Source organism: Pseudorca crassidens, chromosome 15 (genome assembly GCF_039906515.1).
Source record: "Pseudorca crassidens isolate mPseCra1 chromosome 15, mPseCra1.hap1, whole genome shotgun sequence".
Taxonomy (NCBI): Eukaryota; Metazoa; Chordata; class Mammalia; order Artiodactyla; family Delphinidae; genus Pseudorca; species Pseudorca crassidens.
Window position 1 is genome coordinate 23207085 of NC_090310.1, and position 19933 is coordinate 23227017.

Genomic DNA, 19933 nt, shown 5'->3' on the forward strand with positions numbered 1-19933 from the left:
TGTCTGGAGCCTGTGCTCCGCAACGAGAGGCCGCGACAGTGAGAGGTCCGCGCACCGCGATGAAGAGTGGGCCCTGCTCACCGCAACTAGAGAAAGCCCTCACACAGAAACGAAGACCCAACACAGCCAAAAATAAATAAATAAAAATTTATATTAAAAAAATCTAGAAATAATAAATACTAGAGAGGGTGTGGTGAAAAGGGAACTTTCCTGCACTGTTGGTGGGGATGTACGTTGATACAACCACTATGGAGAACAGTATGGAAGTTCCTTAAAATACTAAAAATAGAACTACCATATGACCCAGCAATCCCACTATTGAGCATGTACCCTGAGAAAACCATAAATCCAAAAGAGACATGTACCACATTGTTCACTGTAGCACTATTTACAATAGCCAGGACATGGAAGTAATCTAAATGTCCATCAACAGATGAATGGATAAAGATGCGGCACATATATTACTCAGCCATAAAAAGAAACAAAATTGAGTTATTTGTAGTGAGGTAGATGGACCTAGAGTCTGTCATACAGAGTGAAGTAAGTTAGAAAGAAAAATAAATACCGTATACTAACGCGTATGTATGGAATTAAAAAAAAATGGTAGTGATGAACCTAGTGGCAGGGCAGGAATAAAGACGCAGACATAGAGAATGGACTTGAGGACGGGGGGGGGGGGTGGGCTGGGGGAGGGGGAAGCTGGGGTGAAGTGAGAGTAGCGTCGACACATATACCCTTCCAAATGTAAGATAGCTAGTGGGAAGCAGCTGCATAGCACAGGGAGATCAGCTCAGTGATTTGCGACGACCTAGAGGGGTGGAATAGGGAGGGTGGGAGGGAGGGGATATGGGGATATATGTATGCATATGGCTGATTCACTTTGTTGTACAACAGAAATTAACACAGCATTGTGAAGCAATTATACTCCAATAAAGAGGTGTATATATATATATATATATATATATATGTATATTCCAAGGGTGTAAAGTAAAAAATGAAAGCCCCCTTCTCACTATCCCAACCCCTTGAAGTTACCATTATTAAACGTTTTGCCGTACATCCTTTCAGGTATGCACCTTTGATTTTTTGCCCTCATATACATTACACATTCGAAAAATTATTTCTGTTCCATAGATTCCTAGAAGTAGGATTGTTGTATCAGTGGATATGCATTTTTTAAAGTGTCCAAATTTTTTTTTCTTAAGACTTTATTTTTTTTACAGCAGTTTTAGGTTCACAGCAAAATTGAGGAAGGTACAGAGATTTCCCATATACCCCCTGCCTCCACACATGCACCGACTCCCCCACCAGAGTGATACATTTGTTACAATTGATGAGTCTACATTGTCAGATTGGATATAGACTTAAAAGTAAGAAATATGTTGCTAAACCTTCCCTTCCCAACCCTCCCCTTAAGAAACCAATTTGCGCCAATGTACGTTCTCACTAACAGTAAAGTGGAAATAATAATAGCAATAATAAATGTTCTCCGTAGAAAAACTAAAAATAGAGAAAAGGAGTAGGAAGAAATTTAGTATGTCAACCCCAATTCCTAGAGATAACACTAATGACCATGTGGTGAATTTCAGAATGTAATTTCTACTATTTTAAAGTGGTTACAAATAGAGAAAAATCTCCTATATTGGTAAAGCATAAAACACAATGGCTATGCCAGTAAACAATTCCTTCATGGTCCTCCTTCCCAGGAACTGAGTAGAGTAATCTTTACCCCGTCGGGATCTTTGAAAGAACAATTTAGCATTCTCATCTCCATGGCAACCCTTTACCCGGTCGGCCTGAGTGATTGATAGTGATCTCATCCAATAGAATCTTTTCATTTGACGTTTCCAACCAATCGAGTGGAAGCAGGTGGCCCAGGGCGTTTCCACCGAGGCAAGAGCGGGTCTTATCTGCCTTACGTCGGCCGTGCGTCATCAGTCTGCGACAAGGGCACGGTTGCTCTGTTCGAGAAGTGGTTCCGCTGTTGCTGCGGCAATGAGCTGCACCCGGGCGGCGGCGGCTTGCTGTCTGTGGCAGCTGCGCACGGGCGCCCCGAGGTCCCTCTCAGGTAAAGGGGGAGCATTACCGTGGCCCCGCCCCGTGCCGGCGAGCCAGGGAATTTTCTCCTGAGGCTTGGGTCGGAGAGGTCACGGGGAAGACGTTCACTACGTCACAGGGCTGCGACGGAGCGCGACTGAGCGGCTGGAAAAGCGGGGCTAGGCCAGTAGTGCGCCGCGGGTCCGCTGGGCGGGAAGTGGGGTGGTTTTCCGCAGTAACCGTCTGGAGCGCCGGTTCCGGGTCGGCGCATTGGAGATGACCTAATTGCGCACCTGTTACGTGACGTCACTGCAGGTGTGGTCGGCGTTCCGGACTGAGGACAGTTGGCGACCTTAAAAGTTTAGTGTCCCGGGGACGGGGGGGTGGGGGTGTCCTCCTCGTAGCCTTTGCTCAGGGCCTCGTAGGTAGTCCTATGACCAGCAGCGTCCGCTTGCCCCCGACACCTCCACTCCTCACCCCGGAGCTTGTTAGAAACGCGGATTCTCAGGTCCCTCCCCTGACCTACTGGATCGCTATGTCAGTATTTTAACAAGACCTTCGAATGATTCGTGTGCATTTGCAAGTTTGAGAGGCACCAGGGTATTAGAAGGAGTATCGAATTGGGAGTAGGGAGACTTAGGCCTGGATCCTGGCTCCTCCTTTCCTCATTTCATCCGAGCTGCCTCAGAAAATTGTGAGGTCATTTTCTCAAAGTTAAATCATTCGTGTACCACCTTGACGACTTTTGCCTTATAGCAATACCACTTGTATTTTGATTACTAAAGGTTTTTTTTTTTTCCCTAAACCGTGTCCCATTTTAAATTAAGTAATGTCACGGAAACTAGATCCTTATGGTAAACAGAAAACCAGTATCGCCTGTCCCAAGAAAAGTAATCATAAAAAATAAATACGCTGAAAACAAGAAGTTATTGTGTTAGATACTGTTGCCTACCAAGGCTTGAACCCAAGATCATCTTTCTTTCTGGTAAGAAAGGGAGGTTAGCAAGTGTTAGGAAGACGTTTAAGATGTGTCAGCTGTAAACTGAGACCATCTCCTTGATGAAGACAAAAAAATTGGAAGAGAATAACTCTTGCTGAAAAACATGGGTGTTATTTAATGCATGTTCATAGCCACTTAAGGTCTTCCTATAAACCACATGAAACCTCCTAGGTACCATCATAGGTATGTGTTTCACATTTTGGGAAAACATGAATATAAAATGATGCATTTGAGAGCTTCTAGCACTGGGCCTCAATTTTATATATTATTTCTCAGTTTTATTTTAAAGTGTGTGACAGTGCAGGCAAAACTCAGGACTGTTGAACATGATTTTTAATGCTCCTTAGTTGAGCCAATACGAGAATAAGAATCATTGTTTTTCATTTAAAGCGTTACTTTGCTTCCTGTATCTCATTTTACCTTCATGATAACTCATTAAGAAAGGTTTTATTATTGCGTGTTTTCCCTTGAAAAGGAAATAACCTGATCATTCCCAATTTTATATGTAAGAAATGGCAATTCTGAATTGTCTAAGGTCTGTGTTAGAGACAGGATATGTATTTTCTGGCTCTAGCTCTGTGCCCCATCTGTGATCCATACTGTAGAAATATGTTGCTAAATCTTCCCTTCCCAACCCTCCCCTTAAGAAACCAATTTGCACCAATGTACGTTCTCACTAACAGTAAAGTGGAAATAATAATAGCAATAATGTTCTCTGTAGAAAAACTAAAAACAGAGAAAAGGAGTAGGAAGAAATTTAGTATGTCAACCCCAATACCTAGAGATAACACTAATGACCATGTGGTGAATTTCAGAATGTAATTTCTACTATTTTAAAGTGGTTACAAATAGAGAAAAATCTCCTATATTGGTAAAGGAGATTTTTAGAAATAATGTTTTGCCAATCTGTGATCCATACTGTACTTTTTTTTTCCTTTTCCATTATGGTTTATTACAGGATATTGAATATAGTTCCTTGTGCTATATAGTAGGACCTTGTTGTTTATTTTATATATAGTAGTTTGTATCTGCTAATCCCAAACTCCTAATTTATCCCGCCCCCACCCCCTTTCCCCTTTGGTCACCATAAGTTTGTTTTCTATGTCTGTGAGTCTTTCTTAAGTTCATTTGTTAATTTCTTAATAATTTCACATTTTAGATTCCACATATAAGTGATATCATATGGTATGTGTCTTTCTCTGTCTTACATCACTTAGTATGATAATCTCTAGGTCCATCCATGTTGCTACAGATGGCATTATTTCACTCTTTTATGGCTGAAGAGTATTCCATTGTGTGTGTGTGTGTGTGTGTGTGTGTGTGTGTGTGTGTGTATAGGTAGATAGACCACATCTTCTTTATCCATTCATCTGTCGATGGGCATTTAGGTTGCTTCCATGTCTTGGCTATTGTAAATAGCGCTGCTGTGAACATTGGGGTGCATGTATCTTTTCGAATTAGAGTTTTGTCCAGATATATGCCCAGGAGTGGGATTGCTGGATCATATGGCAACTCTGTTTTTAGTTTTTTGAGGAACCTCCATATTGTTCTCCATAGTGGCCGCACCAGTTTACATTCCCACCAACAGTGTAGGAGGGTTCCCTTTTCTCCACACCCTTTCCAGCATTTGTTATTTGTAGACTTTTTTTTTTTTTTTGTGGTACGCGGGCCTCTCACTGTTGTGGCCTCTTCTGTTGCGGAGCACAGGCTCCAGACGCACAGGCTCAGCAGCCATGGCTCACAGGCCTAGCCTCTTCGCGGCATGTGGGATCTTCCCGGACCGGGGCACGAACCCGTGTCCCCCGCATCGGCAGGCGGACTCTCAACCACTGCGCCACCAGGGAAGCCCATTTGTACACTTTTTAATGGCCATTCTGATGGGTGTAAGGTGGTACCTCATTGTAGTTTTGATTTGCATTTTTCTAATTAGCAATGTTGAGCACCTTTTCATGTGTCTGTTGGCCATCTGTTTGTCTTCTTTGGAGAAATGTCTGTTTAAGTCTTCCGCCCATTTTTTGATTGGGTTGTTTGTTTTTTTGTTATTGAGCTGTATGAACTGTTGTGTATTTTGGAAATTAAGCCCTTGTGGGTTGCATCGTTTGCAAATATTTTCTCCCAGTCCGTAGGTTGTCTTTTCATTTTGTTTATGGTTTCCTTTGCTGTGCAAAAGCTTATAAGTTTGATTAGGTCCCATTGTTTATTTTTGCTTTTATTTCTATTGCCTTGGGAGACTGACCTAAGAAAACGTTGGTGTGATTTATGTCTGAGAATGTTTTGCCTATGTTCTCTTCTAGGAGTTTTATGGTGTCATGTCTTAATATGTAAGTTTTTAAGCCAGTTTGAGTTGGTTTTTGTGTATGGTGTAAGGGTGTGTTCTAAATGCATTGATTTACATTTGGCTGTCCAGCTTTCCCAACACCACTTGCTGAAGAGACTGTCTTTTCTCCATTGTATATTAATTGGCAAAGATTAATTGGCCATAGATGTGTGGGTTTATTTCTGGGCTCTCTATTCTATTCCATTGATCCATATGTCTGTTTTTGTGCCAGTACCACACTGTTTTGATTACTGTAGCCTTGTAATATTGTCTGAAGTCTGGGAGGGTTATGCCACCAGCTTTGTCCTTTTTCCTCAGGATTGCTTTGGCAATTCTGGGTCGTTTATGGTTCCATATAAATTTTAGGATTATTCGTTCTAGTTCTGTGAAAATGGCCGTGGGTAATTTGATAGGGATCACATTAAGTCTGTAGATTGTTCTGGGTAGTTTGGCCATTTAAATAATATTAATTTTTCCAATCCAGGAGTATCCATCCCATACTTTTTAAAGAGACCTTGCAGAGATTATGAAAAGATAGAAATAGCAAATATTACAATACCCCACCCTCCACACATACTCCCAAAAAGCATTTATTAGGTGCCTGAATCTGGAAGAGTGTTGCAGTGCTAGGGAAAATTCAAGTATGTTTTTAATAGAAATATAATTCTAGCCATCAGAAGTTAGATGTGCGTTTGAACTCACCCTCATCCTATGCACTCAGCCCCTTGCTATTTCTCAGTAAGTGGTTTCTTAAAAATGAGTATTGAGGGATTTCCCAATGGTCCAATGGTTAGAACTTGGTGCTTTCACTGCCGAGGGCCTGGGTTCAATCCCTGGTCGGGGAACTAAGATCCCGCAAACCATGGGGAGCGGCCAAAAAAAAGAGTATTGAGTTGTCTTTAAAGTTCTTTCCCATTAACACGTTTCTGGATGGGAATAACAAAATAAAAGAACAAGCAAACAAGATTACTTTAAAAAATAGAGTCATCTCATCGTTTTCCATTTTAATTGGGCCCCATCTTTCTATAAGGAGGCCAGACTGATGGAAGCACCAGTCCTTGGACTTGGAGGCAAAAACTTGAGACAGGTTACCTTGACTTTGTCAAATGTCTCAAATTATTCTCCACATAAAAACATGGCCACAGACCACAGTGACCCACTGTCTGATGGCACAGATGTGAGTGGTACCTTACACCTGGCAGAACTTGGACTCCATCCAGTTTCTTGAGTCAAATATGCTCGGTGAGATGGAGCAGGTTATATGTGGAAGACTGGATCACAGCTGGGTCACCATGCTTCGGACCCCTAATATCCACTGCTCCTTTGTTTAGTCATTTAAAATCCCCTGCCTGAAAAGTTCAAATGCAGAACCCCCTCATATTTCATCAGGCCTACCCCATCACTGTGTCCAAAGCACTCAAGCCTTTTTTAATGGAAAAACAAACAAACAAACTATAGATGTATCCAAAATGAAACTTTCTGCACATTGTGTAGGTGTTCAAGTTAGCCTAAATGAAAAGAAGTATCTATTAAACACACAGTAGTCATACATAAGAGCCTTGAAACACATCTCAAGATGATATCAATACAGGTCAAAGTTCACATTCCAAACTAAATGGTCTCTCTGAGTCTCTATTTCCATATCTTCAAAATGAGTTGATAACACCTTATACATCTAAACATGTCACAAAACTCTTCTCTTAGGGGAGAGAACTTTGGGACTGCCCTAATGTAAGCCTCAGAGATTACAGTCAAGGTGTTACTGTTTGGAGATTTTTTTAAAAGACAAAATCTAATCTATCCTGAAGAATTTATATTTTGAAAGCAGGAAGAGTTCAGTTGAATTAAGTACCATAATGAGATGAAACCTAAGCTCTAAGGCTAAATTCTCAAAGTCAGATGCCCACGGGTGCAGATATTTTTAGGCGAAATTAAATCTACAGTTCGTAACCTTGGCTGCAGAGAGGATTTGCGCACAGAACTTTTCAAAAACATCTGTGTCCCCTCCCAGAGATCAACGGGGGAGGAGCATCCGTGCTTTTGAGAGCTCCCTAGGGGTTCTGTGCAGCCAGGGTTGGGAACAGAGCAAGCTGGCACGAGCGGGTGGACTGGAGAACCATGCCCGTCTAGAGGCAGCTACCACGTTAACTGCCTGGTGAGAAGACAGGATCAGTATTTCTAGATCATCATACACTTAGATTGAAGCCAGAGTCCAGATCTTTAGTTAAAATCTTCTATGTTTTAAATATTGGTAACTAATTTACTTCAAAAAGCAAAACAAAAACCATTGCAGGTTAAACAGAATACACCCGTGGGCGTACCCCACCTATGGGGAGCTTATTTGTGACCTTTGCTCTAAGGTGCCTCTTTCTTCTGTCTATGAAGGAAACAACTCAGTTTTACCCGAGAGTAATGGAGAATAAACACTTGCGTTGCAGCTTATGGAAGAAGCAGCAGTGTCAGATTTTGCAGTTCGGGAGTGACCTTAGACAGTATCAGTCGGGCAGCTGTGGATCGAATAATCCGGGTGGATCATGCAGGTGAATATGGAGCGAACCGCATCTACGCAGGGCAGATGGCCATCCTGGGTCGGACGAGCGTCGGGCCGGTCATTCAGGTGGGCGCCTCTTTATCTGAGTAATGAATCGCATTGGGTCATGCCTTCTCAAGGGAGATACTGTTGTCCCCAGGCAAGCAAGAATTGGTTGTGCGGGTGGGGATGGAGGAGTAAAAAGCATATTATTATTTTTTTATCAAGCACATACATTTCGTACATAAACACATACAGTATATCTGTAGTATTAAAATATCTTGGTGGGGGGCGGTGCGGGCGATTAAAAAAGGGCTGAGAGTCAGCGTTAAGTAAAAGCGCCAGTTGTGAGACGTTGTGGTCCCGCCATAGTGGAGACCAGTGGAGACATTTTATATTGAGGGGCAGACGGTCGGGCCTGGGCTTTATAGTCACACAGACTATAAAGGTTCACATTCCAGCTCTCTCCCGGTGTGACCTGGGGGAAGTCACATGACCTCTCCATTTCCATATCTGCAAAATGAGCTGTTAACACCTCATTAGGTTTTGGTGAAGAATAAATGAGCTGGTGTAGAGCGGCTAATACCATGCCTGGCATGTAATAGACACTTAGCACATGTTAAATTGCCTGCTCTGAGCCTTTGGGCAAGTTACTTAACCTCTCTGTGCCTCACTTTCTTCATCTGTAAAATGAGGATAATAACAGTTTGTCCTTCACAAAGCAGTTGTGCAGATTAAGTTAATTACGTATGTAAAGCTATTTGACAGTACTTGGCTATAGGACATACTCTTAAGTGTTAGCTCTTATAATCATTCTCCCTTTTTTCTTTGATGTAAATGATACATTTCTGGCTCTCTGAAAGGAACTTATATAAAATGTAATATTCTGCCCTTCTGATTTTGAAATGGGGTACACATCTCATTTCTTTTGGGTGCGCACTGTTGTCCTTGAATAGGCGCGTTGTGGGTCGGAGGAGCTTCTTCTGGCACCATGGTTTGGGGTCCGCTTCTCTGGAATTAAGATTACAGATGCTTCTTTTGGTTTGCTGTCACTCTCTTCTCCGTAGCCTGATGTTTAGGGTTTTTCTTCGACGATTCAAGGGGAATGGGAGAAATAGCAGTTCTCATCATTTTGCCCGTTTTGCTTCCTTTACCGCACATGGACAGGGCATTAGTTTCCTTGCTATATAGCAGGCGGTCTCTGTGGAATGCTTGCATGTCTTTGTTTTTATGTTTCTTACAGAAAATGTGGGATCAAGAAAAGGACCATTTGAAAAAGTTCAATGAGTTGATGGTTGCATTCAGGGTGCGGCCAACCATTCTGATGCCCTTTTGGAATGTGCTGGGCTTTGCACTGGGTATGTGTCTGTCCAGAAGAGCCTGTGTGAGCTTAGGGATCTGGGGTGATTGAATCATTAAATAACCACTTCTACAATTCTTGCTGTGTCCTCTTACAACCTTTTAATTTACTTAATATTTTTCTGAAGTTAAATTGACTTTTTTTTGCTTACATTTATTTAAGATAGAATCTTAAAATCAGAACTTTTATAAATAGAAGGTACAGTGAAAATAAATACAACAGAGAGGAAAAATGCTAGAGCAATTCAGTTGTAGCCAGATGGTGTTCCCCGATGAAGGTTCTAAACCTGAGATCTGCTCACTCTTGAAAAGGGAGTCAGGGAATTCCCTGGCGGTCCAGTGGTTGGGACTCGGCGCTTTCACTGCCTGGGTTCAATCCCTGGTCGGGGAACTAAGATCCCGCAAGCCACGAGACACGGCCAAAAAAAGAAGGGTGGTGGGGGGAATCAGTGGTATAGAGGAACCCAAAACACACTCACCCTCAGTGAAGACTCACTCCTGCCATAATCGGAAGGTTAGAAAAAGCACTGAAAAAAGAACATTCTTACTGTGTGATTCAGGGTTTAACACTGTGATCTGGTACCACCTAAAACTATGGTTTTCAAGGGGGGCAAGTTGCTCCTGAGGATGCTTGGCAACATCTAAAGACATTTTTGGTTGTCACAACTGGGGATGCCACTGGCACCTAGTGGGTAAAGGCCAAGGGTGCTGCTAAACAGCCCACAGTGTTCAGGACATTCCCCCGCAACAAGGAATTATCCAGCCCCAGAGTCCAGGGTGCCAAGGTGACAAACCCTGGCCTCAGCTGATCTCCATCCCCAGTGGTATCAGCCCCATCCTTTGCCTTCTGGGTCTGACAATTCCAGGTGCGGGAACTGCCCTGCTTGGGAAGGAGGGCGCAATGGCCTGCACAGTTGCTGTGGAAGAGTCCATAGCACACCACTACAACAACCAGATCAGGATGCTGATGGAGAAGGAGCCTGAAAAGTATGAAGAGCTTCTTCAGGTATTTGACTGGCTGTGGAAGGGGCTGCTGCGGGGGGAAGGGCAGATATGCAGTTTGGTAAGAGGAACAAAATAGAGTGTTAGGGAATTGCGATGCCTCAGAAACCTAGGGCAGCACCTCATTTTAAAAGCAAGCAAACTGAGGCAGCTGAAGCCGTATGTCCTGTCACGTGCTTGGGCAGAGCTGGGACTGAAACCTGTGTTTCCTGAGCCCAGACCTGTATTCTCTCTGCTTCCGGATCATTGATAGATTCTGAGCAAATGCCACGAGTACAAACCCTTCAGATTAAATAAATAAATATCCTCAGAAATTTTCTACAGCAAATAAGGGAACTGTTTAATTTTTTTTGAAGCTAAGTCAGTGGCCAACCACCTGTTTCTGTAAATAAAGTTTTGTTGGAACACAGCTGCACCCATCTGTCTACATGTCCATGGCTGCTGTCCCCTCTACGATGGAAGAGTTGAGTTGTTGTGACAGGGACCTTACAGCCCCAAAAGCTTGAAGTACTGACTCTGGCCCTTTGTAGGAAAAGTTTGCCTACCTGTGTCTTAGATGATAATATGAGGCTTTAGTCTCCAAAATAAGTCAGAACAGCAGGGAGCTGGTAGGCTGACTTGCTTCTATTTCTTTTTCCTTAATCAGGTGATAAGGAAATTTCGGGATGAAGAGCTTGAGCACCATGACATAGGCCTCGAACACGACGCAGAACTGGTGGGGAACCCCTTTTACTGTTTGCTTGTGGTGACCTTATTTGGAAGGATGAGGGATGGGAAGGTTTCTGTTCCCAGAAAGATACAAAGTGGCTGTCAGACAAAGAGAACCAATACATTGCTTGACAGAGAGCCAGCAAATGGCTTTCTCCCAACTGGGAATCTTATTTCTTGCTTCTCTTCCTTATCCTTTTACCCAGCACTTTCTCCCTCTCAGCTGAGAAACCAGTTGGGTCAAACGTTTTGGATGCAGCAGAGGCATTCCAATCTTTTGAATAGGTTTTTTTTTTCCCCCAATTAAAATAAATTGTTTCTTAGATCTTATTACTTATCCAGAGAAGTCCCAACCCTGCCATGCCAGGCCAGTACCTTACAACTGAAGGTGAACATAGAGCAGGTTTCTTTGGGTTGCTTATTGTTGTTGTTTTTAACAGGCTCCAGCGTACGCTGTTCTGAAGAGCGTTATCCAGGCTGGATGCAGCGTGGCAATATATTTATCAGAAAGACTGTAAAGTATGTCCACTTTTCCTTGTGTATAAACGATGATAGTAATTTAACAGTGACAATAGCAGAAAAGGAAACGTACAGTTACTGTTCTGTGAATTTGTTAATAAACTGCGAGAGGTTTTTTTGTTAATAAAATTCTCCAGTGTTGATTTTTTTTTTTTTTTTTTTTTTTTTGCGGTATGCGGGCCTCTCACCGTTGTGGCCTTTCCTGTTGCGGAGCACAGGCTCCGAACGCACAGGCCCAGCGGCCATGGCTCACGGGCCCAGCCGCTCCGCAGCATGTGGGATCTTCCCGGACTGGGGCACGAACCCGTGTCCCCTGCATTGGCAGGCAGACTCTCAACCACTGCGCCACCAGGGAAGCCCCTCCAGTGTTGATTTTTCTCTGTGCTGCTTTATGGCCATACGGCTGACAGTTCACCAGGTGCATTCAGATTATAGCAAAATCAGCTGGTCCTTGTTTGGTCTGTAGTTAATTTTTTCATAAAGCATTAAGAATGAATCATTAAGAAAGTAACAGAAATCTTCAAGAGAAAAAAAAAAGAGTTTACTGGTAACACAAAGTAATTTAAAACACAATGATGTTTAAGATTGACCAAGCAAGACTGCTGAGCCCATCAGGTAAGCGGAAGACTGACATTGTTTTGTTTTGTTTTGTTTTGTTTTAACATCTTTATTGGGGTATAATTGCTTTACAATGGTGTGTTAGTTTCTGCTTTATAACAAAGTGAACCACTTATACATATACACATGTTCCCATATCTCTTCCCCGCCCCGTGTCTCCCTCCCTCCCACCCTCCCCATCCCACCCCTCCAGGCGGTCACAAAGCACCGAGCTGATATCCCTGTGCCATGCGGCTGCTTCCCACTAGCTATCTACCTTACGTTTGTTAGTGTATATATGTCCATGACTCTCTCTCGCCCTGTCACAGCTCACCCTTCCCCTTCCCCATATCCTCAAGTCCGTTCTCCAGTAGGTCTGTGTCTTTATTCCTGTCTTACCCCTAGGTTCTTCATGACATTTTTTTTTCTTAAATTCCATATATATGTGTTAGCATACAGTATTTGTCTTTTTCTTTCTGACTTACTTCACTCTGTATGACAGACTCTAGGTCTATCTACCTCATTACAAATAGCTCAATTTCATTTCTTTTTATGGCTGAGTAATATTCCATTGTATATATGTGCCACATCTTCTTTATCCATTCATCCGATGATGGGCACTTAGGTTGTTTCCATCTCCGGGCTATTGTAAATAGAGCTGCAATGAACATTTTGGTACATGACTCTTTTCGAATTTTGGTTTTCTCAGGGTATATGCCCAGTAGTGGGATTGCTGGGTCATATGGTAGTTCTATTTGTAGTTTTTTAAGGAACCTCCATACTGTTCTCCATAGTGGCTGAACCAATTCACATTCCCACCAGCAGTGCAAGAGGGTTCCCTTTTCTCCACACCCTCTCCAGCATTTATTGTTTCTAGATTTTTTGATGATGGCCATTCTGACTGGTGTGAGATGATATCTCATTGTAGTTTTGATTTGCATTTCTGTAATGATTAATGATTTTGAGCATTCTTTCATGTGTTTGTTGGCAGTCTATATCTTCTTTGGAGAATTGTCTGTTTAGGTCTTCTGCCCATTTTTGGATTGGGTTGTTTGTTTTTTTGTTATTGAGCTGCATGAGCTGCTTGTAAATTTTGGAGATTAATCCTTTGTCGACTGACATTGTTTTTATTGTGAATTGTGGGTTTAGAGCAGGTTACTTCCATCAGAGAATATACTAAATTGTGGATTATTTGTGAAGTTGAATTATAATCATTTCCTTTAGGTCTGTTCCCAAAAGAATGGGCCAAAACGGACTATAATTTTCATACTTTGTTGAAATCTTCTATGATTTTCAAATTGTTAAATTTATGAAAAAACCTAGATCAGTGGTATTCTTTTCTCTGGCTGCACATTAGAATGTCCTGAAGAGCATTTTAGAATTTTTCAGGTTGTGAAGAAAAAATTCTGACTGAATTAGGGTGGGGCCCAAGATCAGAATGGTTTCGAAAGCTCCCAGGCGATTCTGGCGTGGGTCAGGGCTGGGGACCCCTGGACTAGATTGTCAGCTTCTCGTGGAGAAGAATCACGTCACTGGGTCTTTGCCTCCCACCCAGCGCCCTGTGTTTAATCAGTACCTCGTGATGGGCCAACTCGCCACAGTGGGTCCTGTTTTGAAGGACTGTGACACCAGGATAGTGTGGACTAGTCCTCTACAACCTCTTTTTTCCTAAACAGAACATGAATTTAATCTTATGGGATCAAGTGAATCAATCTTCTGATAATAATTAAACATGGGAGGGAAGCGCTGAAGACAACTGAATTCCCAACTCTTGTGCTAGGTTACAAACAGATGTCTGTAGTATAGTTAGTGTAGTTGGTTAACAACTGAAAAGCCAAGTTTCCTACTCAGTTATTGCCTATATCTCCATTATTTTATAAATGTGCATTTTATGTCTTTCCTGTAAAGACTATGAGTTTATTGAGGGCTAAACATCTTTTCCGGTTCCTGGTACATAGTAGGTACCCATTTAAAGGGAGGGAGGGACAAAACGTACATAAGTAGCTACCAAACTGGTAGGAAAATGGCCTCCATGGCTGTTCCTCTTCTCCTCTGGATCTCAGTGCCAGAGTTTCCCAGAGTGTGGTCCCTGGCTCTGTTCTGTCCATCATCTTTTTCTTGGTATCTCATCCTGCCTGTGGCTGACTCCTTCACAGTTGTATCTCCAGTCCAGGTTTCTCATTTTCAAATATCCATCTGCCTACAAGATCCCTCCACTTGGAAGTCAAGAGAATCCCAAGCTCCACACACCCCAAGCTGAGCTCCCTGCCTCCCCTCCCCCAGTCCTGCTTCCCCAGTGGCCTCCCCATCACAGGGAATGGCAACTCCATCCTTCTGGTCCTCAGGCCAAAAGCTGTACAGTCACCTTTGACACCTGCCTCTATTACAGTCCCATCAACCAGGACATTCTTCAGGTTCTACCACATCCTCTTCACTGTCTCAACTGCTGCCACTCAGGTCCCTCCCACCCCATCTCTTACCTAGATTATTTTAGAAGCACTCTAACTGTTCTTCTTACCCTTGTCCTCCCACAATCCATTCTCAACCCAGCAGCCGGAATGACCCTTTGAACCGTAAGTCAGATCACAATACTGCTCAGCTTAGAACCTCCCAGTGGCTTTCCCCAGTTACCACAGAATAAAAGTCACAGTCTCTAAAATGGTTTACAAGACCTACGTGATCTGGCCTTCTCTGACCAGTTCCCCTTCCTCAATCTGCTCTGGTCATGCCGGCCCCCTTCCTATTCCTTGAAATGCCAAGGCATGCTTCGGCCTTGTGGCCTTTGCAGTGGCTGTTCCCTCTGCCTGGAATCCTTTCCCCCAGATATCTGCATGGTCAAATCCCTCACTAACTCCTAATATTTTGTTCAAATGTCACTTTTGAAAGGACCCCTTTTTCAAAATTGCAGACCCCACCCCGCCACATGCCTCATCCCCCTTGCTCTGCTCTGCTCTGCACTTTTCCCCCACAGCACTTACTGCCTTCTAGCATATTATATAATGTACTTGCTATGTTTTTTTGTCTGTTTCTCCCCACAAGAATGTAAGCTCTGTAGGGCAGAAATCTCTGTTTTAATCACTGACACATAATGGGCACTCAATAACTAGTTGTTGATGGGATTGAATGAAGAAATTGCTCTCCCTTACTAGAAGTCAGTTTTAGATAACTAGTTATTCAGAACTACTCCTGTGTGCATGTCAGCAAAATTCAGTGGAGATTTATTGAGAAGATGCTGACCTGGGCCCCTGGCCCCCTGGTCTGTACAAATTGTTTTGCTGTAAAACAGAATCTTTCAGCTGGGTGGTGGGGCCGGGGGTTGGGGGGAAATGCTACCAGGAAACCAAAGGAAGGCCATTCTCTACGTTTCCTGCTGATGATTTCAAAATTAGAGGCTGGAGTTTTGCATGTGAATCCACGTGCAAAAGAATGAATTTAGAGCTGTACTTCACAGCATATAGAAAAATTAACTCAAAATGGACCACTAAATCTCTAAAGCTCTTAGACGAAAACATAAGGGTAAATCTTTGTGACCTTGGATTAGGCAACAGTTCTCTAGATATGACACCAAAAGCACAGGCAATGAAAGAAAAAAATAAAGTGGACTTCATCAAAATAAAAACTTTTGTTTTTGGAAGAACACTATCATGAAAGTGAGAAGACCACCAACAGAACAGGAGAGGATATTTGCAAATCGTATATCTGATAAGGGATTTGTATCTAGAATATATAAAGAACTCTTACAACTCAACAATAAGACAGATAGTCTAATTAAAAATAGGCAAATGGACATGTCTCCAAAGAAGATACACAAATGGCCAATAAGCATTTGGAAAACATGCTCAACATCATTACAGAAAACCACAATGAGATACCACTTTACACCCACTAGGATGGCTACAGTCAAAAAGATGGAAGGTAACAAGTGTTGGTGAGGACGTGGGGAAATTGGAGCTCTCATGCACTGTTGATGGGAATGTAAAATGGTGCAACCCCTTTGGAAAATAGTCCGGCATTTCCTCAGTTAGTTACACATAGAATTACCATGGTACAGTTAACTCCTCTCCTAGGTATAAACTCAAAAGAAATGCAAATGTGTTCAAATAGGTAGTGGTACATGAATATTCACAGTAACATTGTTCATAATAGCCAGAAAGTAGAAACAACCCAAATGTCCATTAGCTGATGAATCAACAAACTAAATGTGGTATATTCATACGATGGAATATTCATCCATAAGAAGGAAGGAAGTACTGATACATGCTGTAACATTGAGTATATGCTGAGTATATCAGCATGTACTGATACATGCTGTAACATTGAGGAATATTATTCATCCATAAGAAGGAAGGGAGTACTGATACATGCTGTAACATTGAGGAACTTTAAAAACATGTTTGGTTACAAAGTTTCAGTATGGAAGGTGAAAATAGTTCTGGAGATGGATGGTGGCCATAGTTATGCAACAATGTGAATGTACTTAATGCCACTGAACTCTACATGTGTACGGCCCCGGGCGTCCCCGGGAGTCCCGACCAGCAGGACAAATCCTTGTGAGTCTGAGGAGGAACCTGTGGGGGTTGAAAAAAAGGGGGAAGGGCAGGAGACGCGAAAGAATGGAGGCAAGACAAAATCCTGATCAAGCCTCAAACTTTTATTGCTGCGGTAGCTGTATTTATACACTGCAGAGAAAGGGGGGCGGGATTCAGAATGAGGGAAGTACTTGGCTAATCATCATTGGTGCTGCGTGCGCGGGCTTTCATTTTAGGCGCGAACTTCTATCTCATAAATCAGGAAGAGAAGCAGGGTGTCGGCCATCTTCTAATGGCGAAAACTTCTTGGCTCCCAACATCTACACATGAAAAATGGTAAGACAGTAAATGTTGTGTATATTTTACAGTAATAATTTTTTAAAAACATGCTAAGTGAAGGGAGCTGGACACAAAAGGCCATATATTGTATGAGTCCATTTATATGAAATGTCCAGAACAGGCAAATCCAGAGACAGAAAATAAACTAGTGGTGGCCTAGGACTTCAAGAGATGGGGGGAATGGGGAGGAACTGCTAATGGATTTCGGGTTTCTTTTTGGGGTGATGAATGTTTTAGAATTAGATGGTGGTGATGGACCTGTGAATATACTAAAAACCACTGGAACGTAGGCTTTTAAATGGTGAATTTTATGGTATGAATGGTATGAATGATAGCAATAAAAAAAAAATACAGGATTTGTAGTTTCATGCTATATTTGAAAGGAAATTCAGTCCAGGCTGTTGAATGGGGAAACAATTTCTTTAACGTACAGCCTTCAAGCCAGCAGAGCATGTGGAAGCCTTGATCTTCTGAGGTGCTGGTGCTGTTTCTTCCCTTCCTGTATCAAAGCTCATTTTGTAAGTATTGCAGTCAGGAGTCTTAGTCCTGTGAAGGGACTTTGTTCAACCCTTATTAAAAGCCCAGATTTGCTGCTGTGTGCTTGGCATCCCCTTCAGAATTGATGTCTGATGTTTTATGCTTCTGAAATCTTCTAGAACAAGGCCAGAGAGATTTTCTGAATCCCTCTTTGATTGTTTTTAATTCCATTACAGCTTGTCCTCGTGTATTAACAAGGTAATCTTGTCTTTCTCTTACTTTACTGCTCTGATCTTTCAGAGGAAATGTGATTTTAAAATGGGACACCATCCAAAGATCATGCCAGGATGACAAAGGATATTATTCATGCAAGCAGTGCAGTTCCAAAGATGTGATCTGAGCTATAGTTCTTTGCATGTTTTTGATTCCCTTTCTACTCAGAAGTGGTCCACAGGGCTTCCCTGGTGGCTCAGTGGTTAAGAATCCACCTGCCGGGCTTCCCTGGTGGCACAGTGGTTGGGAGTCCGCCTGCCGATGTAGGGGACGCGGGTTCGTGCCCCGGTCCGGGAGGATCCCGCATGCCGCGGAGCGGCTGGAACTGTGGGCCATGGCCGCTGGGCCTGCGCGTTCGGAGCCTGTGCTCCACAACGGGAGAGGCCACAGCGGTGAGAGGCCCGCGTACCGCAAAAAAAAAAAAAAAAAAAAATCCACCTGCCAATGCAGGGGACACGGGTTCGAGCCCTGGTCCAGGAAGATCCCACATGCCGCAGAGCAATGAAGCCCGTGCACCACAGCTACTGAGCCTGCGCTCTAGAGCCCAGGAGCCACAACTACTGAGCCCACGTGCCACAACTACTGAAGCCCACGCGCCTAGAGCCCGTGCTCTGCAACAAGAGAAGCCACTGCAATGAGAAGCCCGTGCACCGCAACGAAGAGCAGCCCCGACTCGCCGCAACTAGAGAAAGCCCACGCACAGCAACGAAGGCCCAACGCAGCCAAAATTAAATTAAATTAAATTAAATTAAAAAATAGAAGTGGCCCACAGACCAATAGCAGTGGTATCACCTGGGAGCATGTTAGAAATGCAGAATTTGGGGCTTCTCCCCAAACCTACCTAATCAGAATCTGCATTTTAACAAGATGTGGTGGTTTTAAAGTATGTCCACACACTCCTTGATATTCCTCTGTTTGGTGGAGCCTAATTCCCCTTATCTTGAGTGTGGGCTGTCCTTAGTGACTTGTTTATAACAAACCATGAGGCAGAGATGGTGGAGTGCGACCTCCAAGGCAGCTAAGTCATAAAAGACCTCTCTCTAGGATCTCTCCTCCTTGGGGAAGCCAGAGTTGCCATGTGGTGAGAACACTCAAGCAGTTAATCTGTGGAGAGGGTCACATGGCCAAGAACTGAGGCCCCCTGCCAACAATCATGTTGCACAACATCTCATAAGTGAATCCTCAGCCTTGGTCAAGACTTCAGATGACATAACTGCAGCCAGCAGCCAGCCTGCAACCTTATGAAGACCCAGAGCCAGACCCACGCAGCTGAGTCACTCCTGAGCTCCTGACTCTCAGCAACTATGTTAGATGATAAATGTTCGTTGTTTTCAACTGCTGGGTTTTGAGGTGAATTGTTATACAGAAATAACCAATACACAACACTTCCAGGTGATTTGGAAGCACATTACAGTTTGAGAAGCACCGAACTAGACCATGAACTCCGGGAAGGTAGAGACCACTTAGGCATTTCCTTATCTTTAGGGCTTGGTACAGTGCCTGACACTCAGTGAATTTTTGTTGGGCTAAATACAAGGTTAAATTGCCCTGTATTTTTAAAAATTAAAACTATTTTTGTAATGAATAGTGGATGTATGCACATGGTGAAATATTCCAAGAGTTAAAGGGTATTTACAGTGACAAGCATATCTCCCTGTTTGTTGATTACCAGGAAACTGAGACCACTTGCCTTACCTTGTGATTAACTATTAGCAATCTGCCACATTCCCTTTTCCCCCTCACTTCCAAAAGTAACACTTGCCTCAAAAACAATATAAACTAAAACAAAACAAAACCCAAAAACCAACAATATAAACTGCCTGTACATTAAAAAGAAAAAAAAGCACCCCTTTCAAACTTACTCCCTAAAAGTAACCACTATTAATAGTCACTGTGTTCATTTCCAGACTCAAAAAGTCTATCCATACGTATACAGTTTTGGGTTTGTATTGTTCCCCAAACGGAGTAATACTGGGCATCTTGCCTTGATACGTGCGTTTTCCACTTCGTGACCCATATTGGCCACCTTTTCAAGTCAGCCCCTGCGATCCACCTCGCCCCGCCGGCTGGCTGCTGCCTTGCCTCAGGGCCACCTCCGTCACGCGACCCTGCGCCAGCGCTACACACAGGTCCACCTGCACTGCCCTACAGCTGCACCCGGCGGCTCCCACACCGCCCCACCCAGCGCAGCTCTCCCGACCCCCGCGCCGCACAGGAGGAAACGCTAGGTGCTGGAGAGGCTAGAA

General features: G+C 43.2%; 1 protein-coding gene and 1 long non-coding RNA gene across 2 annotated transcripts; both read left to right on the plus strand.

Annotated features, from left to right (window-relative positions):
* The first annotated feature begins 1931 nt into the window (after positions 1 to 1931).
* On the plus strand, positions 1932 to 11601 carry COQ7 (coenzyme Q7, hydroxylase). Its single transcript, XM_067706519.1, has 6 exons — positions 1932 to 2068; positions 7793 to 7971; positions 9128 to 9242; positions 10110 to 10249; positions 10892 to 10960; positions 11394 to 11601. Exons 1-6 carry the CDS (start codon positions 1996 to 1998, stop codon positions 11469 to 11471), a joined length of 654 nt encoding a protein of 217 aa, XP_067562620.1. The 5' UTR covers positions 1932 to 1995; the 3' UTR covers positions 11472 to 11601.
* A 5177-nt stretch (positions 11602 to 16778) lies between these two features.
* LOC137207090 (uncharacterized) lies at positions 16779 to 19022 on the plus strand. Its single transcript, XR_010934930.1, has 2 exons — positions 16779 to 16934; positions 17371 to 19022. It is a non-coding gene; the product is annotated as an uncharacterized lncRNA (long non-coding RNA).
* The last annotated feature ends 911 nt before the right edge of the window (positions 19023 to 19933 follow it).